Source organism: Lithobates pipiens, unplaced genomic scaffold (genome assembly GCF_037356315.1).
Source record: "Lithobates pipiens isolate NorthernLeopardFrog02 unplaced genomic scaffold, aLitPip1_a1.2 Scaffold_10, whole genome shotgun sequence".
Lineage (NCBI taxonomy): Eukaryota > Metazoa > Chordata > Amphibia > Anura > Ranidae > Lithobates > Lithobates pipiens.
The window spans coordinates 190,262,969-190,280,742 of NW_027507686.1; the positions used below are offsets into that span (position 1 = coordinate 190,262,969).

At 41.8% G+C, this 17,774-nt stretch overlaps 1 protein-coding gene across 8 annotated transcripts in view; it reads left to right on the plus strand.

Annotated features, from left to right (window-relative positions):
- The window catches only part of MYRF (myelin regulatory factor), a 244,940-nt gene that overhangs the window by 30,544 nt on the left and 196,622 nt on the right, over positions 1-17,774 (plus strand). The window contains exon 1 of one of the 8 annotated variants that reach the window (XM_077460762.1): positions 8,811-8,930. The exons of the other annotated variants lie outside the window; for them this stretch is intronic. Within the exon in view, the coding sequence (XP_077316888.1) occupies positions 8,912-8,930 (19 nt within the window). The 5' untranslated portion in view covers positions 8,811-8,911. Of the gene's footprint in view, positions 1-8,810; positions 8,931-17,774 lie in introns of those variants that run through there. 8 annotated transcript variants of the gene reach the window in all.

Here is a 17,774-nt window from a genome sequence, read left to right on the forward strand (position 1 = left end):
TCTTTTGGGATAAAGATTTTACATACATAAATAAAAGATGACCATTTTAAGCACAACTGTCAGTGCTAAATGGTTTGTTTCAGCCCACCAAATGCCACTTTTTGTGAAAGGGAACTGAAAAATAACAGATTTACTGGCTGGATCACCAGGTGAAAATAAAGAAATAAATTCTTCAAATAACACACTTCTGTCCCTTGAAGACTATGCTTACTCCAGCACTGTATCTATGGAGGAAGCCATGGTTGTCACTAAATTGAACTTCAAACATGTCTTCTTTTCTGCTCCATTACATGGAGAGTAGAAGATTAGTCATTTACAGAAGGAAGATAACATTGTTAGTTCTTTCTTTTCCGCTTACAGGAAGTGACAAGAATACTGCATTTTAGCAAGATTTTCTGTATTTGTTGAAATTCTTAAATTAAAAAAAGAATGCAGTCACCACATCTAATAACTGATCATCTGAAATATATTACATTTGGTTTCATGTTTAAAAACATTCTAACTTTAAAGAGGAGCTCCAGCCCCCCACCAAAAAAATAATAACAAATACTGTAGCTGCTGACTTTTAATATTAAGACCCTTACCTATACAGGGATTCTGCGATGTCGACACCCCAGCTGATTTTTCAGTCAGTTCTCAGGTGCTGCCGTCGCATTTCGTTGTAAGAGAAACTGGCAGTGAAGCCTCGTGACTTCACATCCGGGACCCTACTGGGCATACGCAAAGCATGGTGCGCTTTGTGAATGGCTCAGTGGCGGGGGAAGGAGGAGGGGGCTGAACTTCCAAGGGACCTCACCACTGCGGTCTCCAGGAAGTGTCTTTGACATGTACCCGCTCTCCCTCCCCCTGAAAGGTGCTAAATGTGGCAGCGGAGGAGGGGTGGGGGGGGAGGCAAACAAGTGAAGATTCCCCTTTTGGGTGGAGCTCCGCTTTAATCACTTCTAGCAAGTGTTGATTTATAGTATAGGCTTGGCTTCTCACATTGTCCTTTTCTTTCCCTTATCTCTTTTTCCTAACTCTTCTATATTTCTCTTATCTTTCCGGTTTAAACAAACCCCGTTGGGCCCAAGCAAGTTTATTCTGAATTTGACAAAACTGAAAATAAAGCTGTTCTAAAAGTATTTGAATAGTTCATGTTACAAGATAAGAGATATTAAACTAAGTGAAGAGGTGTGCCAACAATCTCCTTACCCCTGACAACACAATTAATGTACCATTATTGCAAGTACAAACGTATGCTTTTATTGTTGTCTTTAGGTTTCTGTTCTTTCCTTGACTGTTTATCAATTTACTTGGCTAACGTCTCGTACAAACCACTAGGTCCAGTGGGTTGACTGAAAAAAAACAAGAAAACTGACAGCTCAAATCGGAGCCACTGTAATAACCATCCGATGTTAGTACAGCAATCTTCTCTGCTGTGCTATTGTGCTCTGACAGGGGGACGGCCGTCCTGCCAGAACACTCGGAATGCTGACCGGGAGTCGGTTGCCAGATCTTTTTCTGTCATAAGCCTTTGATAGAAGCCGGCCGACATTTTCTATTGAACCCGACGACATTTGGCCAGTGTGTACTAGGCTTAGGGGTTGATACCTATAAAGATTTTTTAAGACTTCTTCCACGGAGATTTGAAAACGATGCACACCTTTAGCCATGTAAATCAAGGAATTAAAACCTATGCATTATTTCTGGCATCTAGAATGGGATTATGTAACTAGGACAGGGCAATTCCACAACTTTCACACCTCCCATCCTGTTCTTGGACAATCAACATCTACCCATTCTATGATGATTTTAAAAAGGTGTCTGTGCTACCTGTGTGGGGGTACCTTCCACGCTTGTTAGTAGAGATGAGCTGGGTTCAAATCCAAACAGTCTCAGTTGTAACCCAAGGGAAGCATCATATGATCGCATCCCCACCAGTCAGGGAAAATCGCATTTTTGGTTTGTTTTTTGAGTCACATGTCCCCGTTTTCAAAGGTGCAAAACGCATCGGAAATTAAGCAAAAACAAGGTAAAGATGTGACAGAAACATATGTTTTTTTACCACATTTTTGCAAAGGAGCAGCGTGAAAGCAGCCTTACCTTGTATTTAGCATAAAACTAAAAACCTTAAACTAAAAACAAGGCATATCCAAAACTTCCTGTGTTCTGACATCTGTTCAAAAAAATCTACTAGTACCTATTTTACCAGATCTCTGTTGTTAATTTTTAAGGGGAATTCCCATTTTGATATATATTGATATAAAATATTTGAAATTAATAAAAAAATCTATTTTGATGCTAAGCCTGCACCTGAATAGAGTGTAAGCAGAGGGCATTCTTTCAAGCGTCATTTTTACACATGTATCAAGCTCCAGGAGTTTGTTTCCTCTGGCTTGGGAAGGAGAGCAGTTCTATAAAAAGGAGAGGAATTCTTCAGGCTTAAAAACACAAACAAAAATGTGCATTAAAAATTGAGGTAATATGTCAAAAAAAAAAAAACAATATAAGATATACACAGATCAGCCATAACTTTATGACCACCCACCATAACCCATCAAGGCATCAACTCCATTAGACCTCTGAATATTTTTTTTTTAATAGGCACACTACCACAAATTACTGGAGGCATAATCGTTAAAAGGCTTGTCTGTCTGTATATATGAAATCGCTCTCTTGCTAGGTAATGGCAGTGAGATGTTGCGCCTATCGCTAGTTCAGCAGTGTTCAGTCAGGGCCAGTGGCAGTGGTGTCGCTAGGGGGTGGCTTTTGGGGCTATAGCCCCAAATTTGGGGCCCATAGCCAGAGTCTCTGCAGAGGTCCCAAAGGGGAGGGGGGGCTCTCTGGGGACCCTGATGCAAGGGGGAAGCTCTCTGGGGACCCTGATGCAAGGGGGAGGCTCTCTGGGGATATATGCACACACACACGTATATTATATACATGTGTATGCCGGCCCAAGCGTATGACTTTCTTTAATACATTGCTATGGGCTCTAGCCCCAGATCTTTTGTAGACCTAGCAACGCCCCTGGCCAGTGGGACGGGAAAAAAATAAATAAAAACAACGAACGACAAACACAAACAAATGTACATGGTAATGGTAATAAAACCAGCATAATTAGCCGACCTAAAACACACTGACATTAAAGAGGAAGTAAACCCTGATGAGTTTACTTCCTCTTTCATTCCCTGCAAAGGCAAAGCATAATGGACTACTATGCATCGCATAGTAGCCCATTATGTGTCACTTACCTGACACAGGAGCCAGCGAAGTCACCGCTGTCCCCTGTAGTCCGCATCCATCTTGTTGGTGGTGTCTCGCAGCTCCGCCACTGTCATTCGGCGAAGCCGCGATGACGTCACTCCCGCGCATGCGCACGGGAGCCGTCACGCGCGGCAGCTCCGTCGCTGAGAATGCCGCGCTCAGTGCGCCTGCGCGCCGCATGCGCCGTAGACAGCGGTGCCTGTTTTCAGGCAAATATCTCCTAAACCATATAGGTTTAGGAGATATTGCTTGGACCTACAGGTAAGCCTTAATCTAGGCTTACCTGTAGGTCAAAGTGGTTTGTAAGGGTTTACAACCACTTTAACTGATACTAATTTAGAAAAGAAAAACTGGCCTTGATCTATGACCCTGACCCAAACACTAACCCTGGCACTATTGTTTTGTATTTTTTTATTATTTTGTTTTTGTTATTTTGGCACACATTTTTTTTTCTCTGCAAGGAGAAAGAAAACACAAGGGCTGGTTTCACAGTGACTAATTACTGTGATCGCCAATCAGAGGCTTTTGATTGGTGCCTGGGGCTGCGGCGGGCTCCCAGCACAAAGAGATATCCAAATATGCAGCCCCACAGAAAAAAGCTCATTGTGTTAGGTTGGCATGAAGAGGTTAATTGAACTGCAGCAGAGAAAATACAGGTCTCCTGTCCTATTACACAGGGCTGTGATGTGTGGCAGAGCTGTCTAGATCTCAGGATTGTATGGACAGAAATAAAAATCCTTTGATAGCTAAAACAACCCTCTTCTACATATAATCATCTGTGTATTTAGCTATTTGCCCGGAGTTTCGATTTACACTTCCTGAAGTTTTTCTACAGATGACTGTACATGTGTGTAGGAGTGTATGGTGTACAGTAAAGAAGAGCAACTCAGTGTGGTGTTCTGTGTACTTTGGCATTGAACGATGCCCGGGTCAGGGTGTTTGTGTATATTTTCAGTAGGGGGGATCCATTGTATATTTTCTCAGCAAATATCTCCTCCATCTAGATTTAACTAGGCAGCACTCAACCCTGGATTCATCTCATACTGTACATTCTCAGGATCTGATCACTAATACCTTTATCATAAATATAACAGCTATACTAATGGAGTAAACATTTTCACCATTATCAATGTAGATTTGTAGAGAGATAATGTTCTAGGTCACAATTCAGAAAACTTGAAGTGTATTTCCACTCTTATGTCCGGTACACGCAATAGGATTTCCCGACATCAAAATCCATGGGATTTTTTCGGACGGATGTTGGCTCACACTTGTCTTGCATACACACGGTCACACAAAGTTGGTTGGAAAAAACGTCAAAAACGTGGTGACGTACAACACCAGTTTTGGTTTATCCAGCTGTATTTATTAGTGCAACTTCTAACATCCAAGCGAAAGACATAACACCAACATGTCAGGAAAAAACAGAATCACTGAGTTGGAAAAAGGATCACCCCCTTATGTCAGTATTTTGTTGAGCCACCTTTTGCTTACATTACAGCCTTTAATCTGTTGGGATTAGGCTCTACTAACTTTGCACATCTAGTCTTTGCAATATTTGCCCGCTCTTCTTTGCAGAACTGCCCAAGTTCATTTAAATTTCATGGTGACCGTTTGTGGACTGCAGTCTTCAAGTCATTCCACAGATTTTCAATGGAGGTTTAAGTCTGGGCTCTGACTAGTGATCCTTTTTCGCTCAGCCAGCGTTTTGAATAAAAAATGATGTGCCAATTCCCCCATCTATTTAATATGGATGGGAGTATCACTCCCACTGTGTTAATGTGTCCTCACAGTTCGGAGCCTTCCCTGCCATCAGAACACAGCAATTAGTATTGCCAGCTATAGCTGGCCTCACCAGTCATTTTGAGAAAAGACGTCAGGGTGTTATTTCAGAAATCGATCAATAGATCAAATTCTGTACAACCAGAGTGTCCAAACATGGATCGAAATTCGGCCAGCCCATGCTGAACCTGACAAAATTTTGATCCTTGTGTCCCACGGCTTTAGAACTTCTGGGCAGTCCCAACGGTCTTTGTCAATGTGGGACAGATTCAACTATCCTTCAGGTTTCTAAAATTTTAACCCTTACAGCCGATAATGAATAACTGTGAACCCAGTACAGATAGGGCTGGTGCAAGGATTTTTGACACCCTAGGCAAAACCTTATTTTGCCGCCCCCATTGGCCCCACCCCTGACTCCACCCACTTTGCCCTGCTAATGTGACAGAAGGTGCCGCTATACAGAAAGCATCGGCTCTGCTTCCTCTAGCATTGGCTCCAGTGCTGTGCTGCACCTCGAATTAAACTAGCAGTCGGACTGAGTTAGTTACATGCTGCAGCCTGCAGAGCATGCAAACGCAGAGGGAAGCCAGTGGCTGGGCGCCCCTAGGCAGCAGTGCGCCCTAGGCGGCTGCCTAGTTTGCTTAGTGGTAGCACCGGCTGTGAGTACAGACAGAGTTAATAATGTTTAAACATTACTCTCCAGCCCCCTCCTAAACATCACAAAGTATACAGAGCATGTAAGGATTTTTTTTTTAAGCAAGTAAAAAGCACTTAAAAATAAACCAGCAATATTAAAATATTTTTTAAACGCTATTAAACCCGAAACCAAAAATGTATCATGTTGCAGCTCACCAAATACATAGGAAATGCTTCAAGAGATGGTCCCAGACTGCAGACAGTTGTTGGAGACTGGAGAATGCTTCAGGAGACAGCCTGGAGAAACATAACATGGGACTGCTAGAGATCACTGTTATACACTGCTATACAGATTTTTTTTACAAATCTATACTCCCACATTTGTGTTAACTACAACCCTCTTAAAATTACTTGTGCCACATTTTAATATATTTATTTAAAAAAAAAAAAAAGAGAAAAGTCTGGACAGCACAGAACATAGTGTAGAAGAAATATATAAAAGGCAGGCCATACACTATTCATTTTTTTTTTCGTTCAACACTGAATGAGAATTTTACAACCGGTTGGTTATACAGAAGTCAACCAAGGGATCAACTTTTGTACAACCAGCCTACCCAGGGATTGAAATGGATTGGCAAAATCCGACTATGGCCAGTTTAAGGCCCCTTTCACATTAGGGGTCCGATCAGGTCCGCCTGTCTGTTTTTTTAGGGGGACCTGAACCATACTCCTCTACAGGTAGTCACATGTAAATTAACTTGTTTACACCCAGCTACCTCTGATCCAATCCGGCAAAAACAAATCGAAGGGGATCCATTCCCCTCCGTCTGGTCAGATTGGATTGGAAAGTAGTCAGGTGTAAATGAACAGCCAGTCCATTTACATCTGACTACCCATAGAGCAAAGCAGCCTGTGTCCATGTCCGCTCTGCATAAATCAGAGCAGACACGGACCTGCCATCAAAGCACTCTGCTAAGCTTAGCAGGGGATCAGCGGACAGATCCCCTGCTGAGCAAAACCGGATCCGGCCCATGTGAAGAGTCTAAAACAATTTTTTCCTTTACATGCATGAGTAAGAACCGAAGTAACAAGAACACAGATAATCGTCTTCCTAAAGGGGCCCTGTAAGCTGCACAGTATGTGTCAAAGGGCTGTACGTAGCCCCTGAGCCACAGGTTGGGCATCAGGGCTCTAGAACCTAGAGTGCATGAAAATCCCAAGAGGTTAGCAGTTTCTGAGATGCTGCAACCACCAGCAATGATTTCATGTTCAAAATCAATTAGATGACTCAGCTTCCTCATTCTAAAGCACGATCCCCACCTGCATGCTTTACATGTTGACTGGCAGCTACATGATTCACTGTTTGACCATGCATTTGTAAGGAAGTATACCTAATGAATGGCCTGCGCAGGCTGTTCTGGACAAACAGTGCAGGTCAGCACTGTAGAATGTGTCAGAGAGAGGAAAGCCTAAATTATGTCCATTCTGTTGTAGTACAGAATGTAGGGTTGCACCTGATCCCTTTAAACACAAACACATTTGAATTACACAGGTTCTGAGGCTAATTTAATGTAGATATAGCACCCTGATGTTTAGGCAGAGTGGCTAATACATTTAGTTTGCCAGGTGGTAATTTTCCTGGCTAATTGATAAAAGATCAATTGATTCCCCTCTAATTCTGGAATTGCTGCACCCTTTCTCTTCTGTCACAAGGTGGCACTGTGGCTGTGACCTTAGAATGACCAGGGGCTTTGCAAGGTCAGTATGAATGGATGGGGTGTCTCAGCCAATTTACGGGGGTTTCTTTAGTCCCTTGGCCTGCTGGGAGAGACTATTTATTTGGGTGGAGTCAGGTGATCTGGGTTTGGTGCCACCTGGCCGGAAGCCTGAGGCTTATCCCGGGGACACCTGACTGCTAGGCTGCCTGAGGCCTATCCAGGAGCAGGAGAAGCAGCAAAGGGTTGGGACTGCAGGATTGGAGTCCAACCAAGTTGGGAAGGTTTACCTGGACGGGGAACCAGTTGTGGTTGGAGGTAGAAGGGAAGATGTTGCCACTAAGGGACCATCCATCTTACTACCGGAGACTACAGTGAATACGCTTGAGCAAGTACCAGAGCAGTCTTCTCACCAGCCGGGGATGGTGAAGAAGTGGGAAAGCTTCAGCAAGTGCAAAGCCAGGGACCCAGCAGGATAGCAGGAGTTATGCTTGAGGAGTATACATCGGGATAGCCGTGGAAGAGCTCAGGGGATCCAGTGACGACTGGGATCTGGAAGTCTAGTGAGATACTGGGAGCTCAGTGAGTGAAGATCTACAGTGTGATAAGAAATGGACTGTTCTGTGTAACCAAGAGCTACGTACAACTACCTTTTATTGACTGTTGCAAGATTAGTTACCATAGGAGACAGCGGTCCTACCTATACAGTGTTATCCGGCTGGAGGCCTTCCACTGTATTGCTGTCTACCTATAAAAGTCTCAGAGTTGTATGTATTGTATTTACTCAAGAGTGTCCTGGCCCTAACCCTCTCTCCCACCGTTCTGTTAAGAGACAATAAATCTCTTGTTCGCATTCAAAAAGTGACTGGCGCCCAGCATTTCTTATTGCATCAAACCCACCATGCCTAGTAACCCACTTTACAAAGAAGGATGTCAGCTCTCCCTGACTCTGGAGATCATTAGGCCTCTAGGGGGTTGGGGTCCTTGCTACATAGATAAGGCACCAAGTGAGTTTAATTACCACCTTAATCAGCCACAAAACCTGTGTAATTATTATATGTTCGCTTTTAAAGGGATGAGCTGGCAACCCTAACTGAATGATTGTTATCTAGCTTACTGAACAACAATTCAATGATGTGCAAACAAAAATCCTTTTGTGTTGATTTCCTTTACACATGTTTGTGTAAAATGAATCTCCTTGCAGGATCATTTTATTACAGCTTGCCTCGGATTCTCGACACGGTCACCTTGTTGAAGTAAGGTGTTTCTCAGTCCCTAAGAAGCTTTTTTCAAGAAGTTGTACTCTTGGCGTGAGCTGGTAACAGAGGGAACCTGAGCGTCCTGGTACAGCTGTAACACATGACTGCCCCTAATGTAATCCCCTCCCAAACCCAAATCCTCTCTCAAGGCTGTAGAAACAAGTGGCAGCAGCAGTAGCACGCCCCTATGGAGGGGGCCCGGGCTTCCAGCCTAGCCAGGAGGACAGAGCTCGGAGCAGGTGCGGAGAGAGGTCACAATCTGATGCGCAGGCCAGGATGCTTTGGATCAGAGCAGGTAACGGGGGTCAACGATCTTGCGGACAAGAGCATTTATGGAATTGTTTGTTTCCTTTGATCAATGTGTGATGTTTAATAAGGAAAGATTTCATAAGCCATTACCCTGGACACGGCGTGAATTGGAAAAAGAGTAAGGAGTCAGCAAAGCTTCATTTAGAAAACAATTTAGTGGTATTAAAACATTGTGTGGCTGATTTTCTAAAACTGAAGAGTGCAAAATCTGGTGCAGCTGTGCATGGTAGCCAATCAGCTTCTAACTTCAGGTGGTTCAATTAACCTTTGACAAAACAAAAACTGCAAGCTGCAAAACGAGGTTTTGTAAGCTCCAGTTTTAGCAAATCAGCCCAACTGTGTGTTTGACATTATACTAGTATAATTTGGGAAATGTTTGTGAAGCAAAGATGCCGTTGGTGTTTTTATGCATGTAATAGAATATAATATATTTAAATAAATTAGATCTTGTTTATGTCTTGTGAACTGTTTTTGGAGTAGGATGTACACTTATTACTATTATTGCATAAAGGCATTTGTAGGAGGTCAAATCATCGTTGACCTGACCGAGCTGCACATTAGGTAAAGCTTCTTGCAGTCTCGCTCCCAGCTGGAATTCTGCTAGCAATAACAAAGATAGGTTTTGCTCATCAAGACTGTTTAAAGGATTTTGGGACTGAACGGATCTTATTTTTAAAAACGTATAACTAATTATTATTTGCACGTTGATTCGTTATGGTTTTCCGAACAGAGGACAAGGTAAGAATGTGTCCTTTTCTAGGCTGTACTAAAAGCTGTCTCTCTTTCCCATTTCAGAAAGTTGGAAGTTATGCAATATCCAAAGAACCCCATCCTAACCACACACATAATTTCCCACTCCCCTTTGTTTCCCGTTGGCGTGAGTCAGTAAACAGAAGATTGACATGCCTTTGGATTGTTCAGATCCTAGCTAGAGTTGTCACACATAGCCCGTTTAATGTAGAGAAGTTTGCATTTAGGTAGAACATCAACCAAAAATCCAGGGCTTGACAACCTTTTCAGCAGATTCATTTAGGGTTTCAAGCATAGAAGCACACCAGCTGTGTAACAATTTGGAGTAGGATTATAAACCAGTGAATCTGACATTCACTGCCGTTAAATCTTCCAGGTGCATGTGTTTTAAGCCTCGTACACATGATCAGATTTTCCGCAGACAAAGCGTCAGACTTTTGTCTGAAGGGCATTGGCCAGGAACTTGTCTTGCATACAAACGGCACACAATTGTTTGCCAGAGCCACCCTTTGGGCACCTTCTGCTAATGTTGTTTTTGGTGAGCATCGATTCCGAGCATGCGTGTTTGTACTTTGGACTTTTGTCCGACGGACTTGGGTGCACACGCTCGGAAAATCCGACAACACACCGCTGTCCGTGGAAAATTTATAAACCTGCCATCCAACATTTGTCCACGGAAAGTTGGCCAACAATTGTCTGATGGAGCTTACAAACGGTCAAATTTTCCGCCAACAGCCTATCACAACACAATTCCCATCGGAAAATGTGATCGTGTGTACGAGGCTTTAGATTGCAGTGACTAATTCATCACCAGTAAATGTTTTGTGAAAGTTACATTCACTGCTTTTTAAAATGACCTTATGTGTTGAAATAGTCATTCCTATCTGCTGGTCTCTGTTTAAAACAGAGACCCCATTGATGTAATTGGGTATTCCTTTACAATATTTAAAGTTTATTTAAACCATTTTTTTTTTCACTTTAGAAATTATGAAAAGATTCTAACCTTTCCCAGGTTTTTATTGCTGACTGTGCAGATGGGAAGTTTCATCATCTGTGTTTGTCCTGTTGACTATTATATACCAGGACTAAAATGTCCCCAATGGGATGGGGGGGGGGGAGGGGGGGTAATGAGAAGGTTTTTTAATAATTTCTATCCAAAAGCAAAAAAAAGTTTGGCTTTTAGCCATATAAAAGCATTTGACCACGCGACAAACCTGAATACGTCATATTAGCCTCTTTCATGCCTTGTTCAAAAGCACTCCACTTGTGGGAGACAAAGTGTCAGTACTAAGAACCAATTAGACTTGAATTGGTCTATTCAAAGCACATGTGCTGAATGGAAACATATGGACAGGAGCAGAGAGCAGAGAGGAGAGAATAGATTACTTAGATGACTTATCAGTGTGCAGCTGCTCCTTTACTGACCAATCAGGATTCTGCATTACATGAATAAAACCTTTGTACACTTACTGAATATATAAGTGCAATATAAAGAAAAATAATAGAATTGGGTGTTGAATATCCAATTGAGGAGTTCTAGTTTGTACTCCAAAATACGGATAAAAGAAACGAAATGAACTAGCATACCATCAATACATTACATTCTTTAATACTAATATACCCAAAATGACAAAACAAGTGTGCGAAAAAAAATGTATGTATATGTGTAAATATAAAAAAAAAAGTATATGTATGTATATATATATATATATATATATATATATATATATATATATGTGTGTGTGTGTGTGTGTGTGTGTGTGTGTATATATGTATATATATATATATATATATATATATATATATATATATATATACATACATACATACATATATATATATATATATATATACATATATATATATATACATATATATATATATATATATATATATATATACATATATATATATATATATATATATATATATATATACACATATATATATATATATATATATATATATATATACACACACACACACACATATATATATATATATATATATATATATACATACATATACTTTTTTTTTATATTTACACATATACATACATATACAGTTGTATGCAAAAGTTTAGAAACACCTGACTATTTCCATGATTGTCATTTATAAATATTTGGATCAGCAATTTCATACAATTTCATTTGCATACCTCAAGCGACTCCGCTTGAAGCGTGTGTGCAGAAAAGGCTTCTTTTGCATCACTCTCCCATACAGCTTCTCCCCGTGAAAAGTGCGTTAAATTGTTGAAGGATGCACAGTGACACCATCTGCAGCAAGTTGATGTTGTAGGTCTTTGGGCTGTTTTTGACCATTCTCACCATCCTTCGCCTTTGCCTCTCCAATATTTTATGTGGCCTGCCACTTCTGGCCTTAACAAGAACTGTGCCTGTGGTCTTCCATTTCCTCACTATGTTTCTCACAGTGGACACCGACAGCTTCTATCTCTGCAATAACTTTTTGTACCCTTCCCCTAAACCATAATGTAGCACAATCTTTGTTTTCAGGTCATTTGAGAGTTGTTTCGAGGGCACCATGTTGCTACTCTTTAGAGGAGAGTCAAAGAGAATAACAACTTGCAATTGGCCACCTTAAATACCTTTTCTTATGATTGGATGCACCCGTCTATGAAGTTCAAGGCTTAATGAGCTCACCAAACCAATTCTGTGTTCCAATTAATCGCTGCTAATTAGTTACAGGTATTCAAATCAACAACATGACAAGGGTGCCCAAATTTACACACCTGTTTAATTTCATTTTGATGCACATTTCTCATTTTCTGTTAATCCAATAAACCTAATTTCACTACTGAAAATGTTACTGTGTCCTTCAGTTATTTGATAGATCAAAATGAAATTGCTGATCCAAACACCCAAATATTTATAAATGACAATCATGGAAATTGTCAGGGGTTTCTAAACTTTTGCATACAACTGTATATATCTATATATAGATAGATATATATAGATATCTATCTATATCTATATAAAAGTGGCCGCATCACTGCATCAACAATGCTGTTATTGAGGTAATAAAAATAAAAAAAAGGAACATTTCAGAGTACAAGACCCCTTCTTTAGCAGAGCATGTGGCAACCAAACTAAAATGGCTGCAAACTCCAATTGGCTAGCCCAACTGGAGCAATAAGATTCAGGAGTCTACAGGCATGGAGGGGACACCGAGGTCTGTGGCATCCATGAGACCAACTCAGGTGGCACTCATTGAGGCATGGTGGGAGGCGGCAACAGAGGTTCAAAGGTAAATCATTCCTGTGTGTATTCAGTCCCTGTTCCACACAGCTTTACTGGTTGTTATGGTGCAGGCAGTAGCCAATGACACTTTTCAGCCTGGCTGCCTAACTCCTAGCAAGCAATGACTGGATGACTTAGCCAACATCAGCCCCTGGCGCAGCCTTGGTAACACCAATGTTTTCTTTAAAGTGATACTAAACACACACTGTTTAATTTACATTAACCATTCTCTTTCTGTATGTGGATAATAGCATTGTAATTATTTAAATTTTTTTTAAAACTACATTCAAGTACCTTTTTCCTAATCAATATACAGCTGTCACATGACCCAGCTCTTTCCCAGCATGTCTGCAGGGAAGCAGTGGCAGGAGGAGCTTGCTGCTGGTCACATGTTCCAAACTGATGTGTCTTTGGGATACAGAGTAAATATAAATAATTAGAATAAACTGTTTTAAATTGTCATACAAATATACCGTATATTTGAAATCAAATCTTTGTTATATTTGGCAAACATATTGTGGTTGGATTTCTGCCAGTCACAGGCTGCGTTACACCCCTCCAGGCCATGTCTTAGAAAAGCAGGGAGGTGAAGCCTCCATCAATCAAGATGTAATATCCCACCCCATTGTGTTTAGCTGGTTAGTGGGCATGGAGGAGGAGGGAGTGAGTGGGCTGTCATTTACCTGGTATATACGCCCACATGTGTGACTCTATATAAGTCCCATGGGCTGAAAAGATGTAAGAGGGATGTATTGCTCAGGGTGGAAAATACACTGAAAACCGAGCACGTGCAGAGCTGCCAACACTGCACTGCAAAATCCCCAACTGCAGTGGGGACATAGACAAGAGGGGGAGGTAGAGAACAGCAAGATCAACCAGGTTTTTTGCAGAATACAGAAAACGAATCCCATAGTGACTGAGTGAGTATGAACAGCATGTAATACATTTTTTGACAGTTTTTATTAATGTGGATTTAATGACACTTTCATAGTTTCATAGTTTCATAGTTTCATAGTTAGTAAGGTTGAATAAAGACACCAGTCCATCCAGTTCAACCTGAGTGTCTACAGTTGTCCCTATCCCTGTACATTACACACTCACATCGGTCCCTACACTCAAGGAGCCCACAATCCAAGGTCCCCATTCATATACTAGGGCCAATTTTGGACAGAAGCCAATTAACCTACCTGCATGTCTTTGGACCCGGCTACACCACTTGTACCTACAGGTAATCCTATAAGGCGGCATACCTGTAGGTACTGTAACTATCTCCTAAACTTGCACAGTTTAGGAGATATTCACTATATGCTCTGATGCCGACGTCATTGGCGCATAGGCACTAAAGCAATGGCCCACTCAAGCCGTTTCTTCAGTACCGTGCCGTGACTGGAGGCACCCATAACGCATGCGCGGGAGTGACATCATCATGGCTCTGGCCAATAACAGCTGGCTGATGAACCAGGAAGTAACTCCAGTGAAAGATGTCGGCCATGGGAGCGGAATGCGGATGGCACTGCAGGGCATTGTTCTAAGGTGAGTATTTCATAATGAGCTAGTATGCGATGCATGCACTTTTTTCCAGAGGTTTACAACCTCTTTAAACTTGTTGGCTGTGCTGCCTTTTCGAGGTGAAGGAATCGCAATGGCTGGATAGATTACAAATCGCTTGGTTGAATAATAGTGATGTGTATTTGAAATGTGTATTTAGCTTTTTTTTCTGGAAGTTGACTTTAATAAGAGAAACCAAGTCTTCTAATGTACTTTCAGTGGTAATCCTTTGCAACCATCTTGTCTTGCTAGTATTCATCTCTACCATTCTAAGCACTCTTTTCTTAGTACAGTATAAGTGTTCTTATCCCTGAGAAGATAATGGCACCTGGAATGGCATATATTGGCAGCATTAGGGTCATTCTAAAAGGGCTGTTTGTGCATTTTTGTTCTCTCTTCTGCAGTCAACAGAAACAGATCTTATCTAGCATCAAATCTTTTTTAGCAATAAACAAGGTAACATGGAAAATCAGCTTGAACCCGAACATTACCAAGCTATTTCATCTGTCATGAACTTTAGATCATCGTCATGATAACATTATATGTTCCCTGATCCTTATCGCTTGATTGTTTAAGAGATATCAAGATTCATCATCAAAACTTTTTTTTTTTTTTTGAATTACATACAGCATGTGTTGTATGCAACACATACATAATGGCTACAGCAAATTTTGGTTGAAAGAATAGATAAAGGCGAAACTAAACCTTCCTATCCTTTGCTGCCATCTTAGCCTCTGTTTGATCTGTAGCTGACATGGTTCTGCACATGTGATCTGTTATAACGCCAGTCATTTGACGACTCAACAGTTTGACTGAGAGCCCAAGCAACTAAGGCCGCGTACACACGCGCGGACTGTTCGCCCAACTTTGTCCGCTGAACAGTGTTTGGGCGGACAGTCCGCTCGTGTGTGGGCTTTCAGCGGACAGTTTCAGCGGACAGTTTGACGAACAAGGTTTTTCGGAAATTCCGTAAAACTGTCCGCTGAAACCTTGTTTGAGCGAACAGTCCGCCCGTGTGTAGGCTTGTTCGTCAAACTAAGTTCCGCGCATGCTCAGAAAGGATTTACACGCCGAAAGTTATAATGCAGTGTATAGGACGTCGTATTTTTCATCCCGTCGTACGTGCCGTTCACGTCATCGCGCACGGTTTCAGCAAACTGTTCGTTCTTCGTGTGTGGCCATGTCCGTCCATGCTAATTTTGAGCGGACTGTTTGCCGAAACTGTTTGACGGACAAAGTTGGGCGAACAGTCCGCGCGTGTGTACGCGGCCTGACAGTTATCATTCCTGGCATGCTTCAATGTAACCATTTTGGAAAACTGTTAAATTAATGAGTTTCGTTTCATGAAATCATAAATACTTGTTGCCTGGTTGGATTTTTGATCCAGCAACTTCAATCGTTTGAGTCACAGAACCAGAGTGAAAAGGATTAGATCGAGTTCATACACCACTCTGACTTCAGCAGCTACATATAGCAATTCTTCCAGGTTAGTCATCGGATTAATTCAACATAGGCAGGCAACTAGCATGTACAGAAGCAAGTCAGCAATGAGAGTTTTCATATTTCCCAGTAAAGGTTTCCTTTAGTTTGGATAGAGTTAGAAATGGTTAAAACTCCTGTGTCTATTGAGGAGATTTTCCATCACTTCCCGACCTGTAGAAACAGGAAATGAAAGAAAAAGTTGGCTAAAAAGAGGCAAATTCCCTTTTAGGCCCTTTTTACATGGGCACACTCCATTCCATACCAGCACGGAAGTTCCTGCTTTGTCGGATCAGATGTCACTTACTGTATGTGACACATGTCCAGACACTCATGTAATCCCTATGGATGGATGGATGTAAGTGGACCTGTGTCCACCTACAGTATATCTACCCACAACCGGTCAGGTCAGCAAAAGCGAACCTGGATTAACACCTTTTACATTGACACTGATGATCCTGAATGGACCTGAATGTGGGCAGATATAGGCAGACACCCATCCGCTCACTTCCAGATATCCATAGGGATACATTGCAGCCTGTTGTTGATCTCTGCAATCATGACTCAAACCTGGGACTGCTGGGATGCTTGTGTAAAAAGGGCCTTTGAGAATTGTTGCCAGAACCAGTGTCACTATTTGAAGATTTACTCTGATCCTCATCTGTGGCAATTTTTGGATTTCCCATTCTATGCAAAGCTAAAAGAAATTCTTTTAGCTTAAATATGCTTAAGAGCCGGTTCACACAGGGGCGACTCAGATCCGACTTCAAGTCACCCCAAGTCACCTCAGGTCGCACAACATGTAGAAATCAATGTAAGTGAATGAGAGCTGTCTTAATGCACACTACTTAAGTCGCTCCGACTTCAGAAAAGGTTCCTGTACTACTTCAATCCGACTTGTAGGCGACCGGTACCCATTGATTTCAATGGAAGTCGCCTCCAAGTCGGATCTTCGTCTATACGGAGGCGACTCTCAGAGAATTATCAGCTCTCAAAAGGAGTTCCCCCCTGAGAGCTCATTCTCTGATTGGTCACGGCAAGTCGCCTGGCCTGGGGCGACTTAAAGTAGTGTTGTAAGTCACGTCCAAGTCACGTCCAAGTCACGTCCAAGTTGCCTCCAAAAGTCGTGTTGAAAGTCGTGTTGCCCCTGTGTGAACCGAGCCTTAGGCTAAGTTAACACTGGCATTAAAAGCAGGCGTTTGAGAGGTGTTAAAATGATACAATGGACAGCACATAGTGCTGTTCACATTATAAAAACATGTAGCGTTAGCATTGCTTTGCTTCAAAATTGAAGCCTTGTGTCGAGTCAGGAGGCATTTGAAGCCCTTCAACGCTTCCCATTCAAGTCTATGGTAAGGCTCAGCAAACCCTCTGGCAGGCATTTGCAGCACAGTTGCAGTGCGGTTGTGAGGTGTTAAAATTTGTTTATATCTGTCACTTTCCATTGTGGAGCAGTTTTAGCACGCATTAACACTGATCAAACTATTCAAAACTGTGCATAGGGCATCTAGGGAGCCTTTTTAATACTTGTAAAATGCCCCAATACTACAGCTCATTTACGCCACTCTGACACCCATACTAACACCATTCAAACGCTATAGGAGCATATGTTAAGCGTAAGAAATTTAGTCAAGTGTGAACCAGCCCTAAATGCCCAATTTTTATCTTAGTGCAGAGATGTTTTCAGTGCAGAGACGTTGTCATTGTCTAGACCAGCCTTTTTCAACCAGGATGCCCAGGCACCCTCGGGTGCCTTGAGGATTCTTCAGGGGTGCCTTGGCAAAATGCCAAAAAAG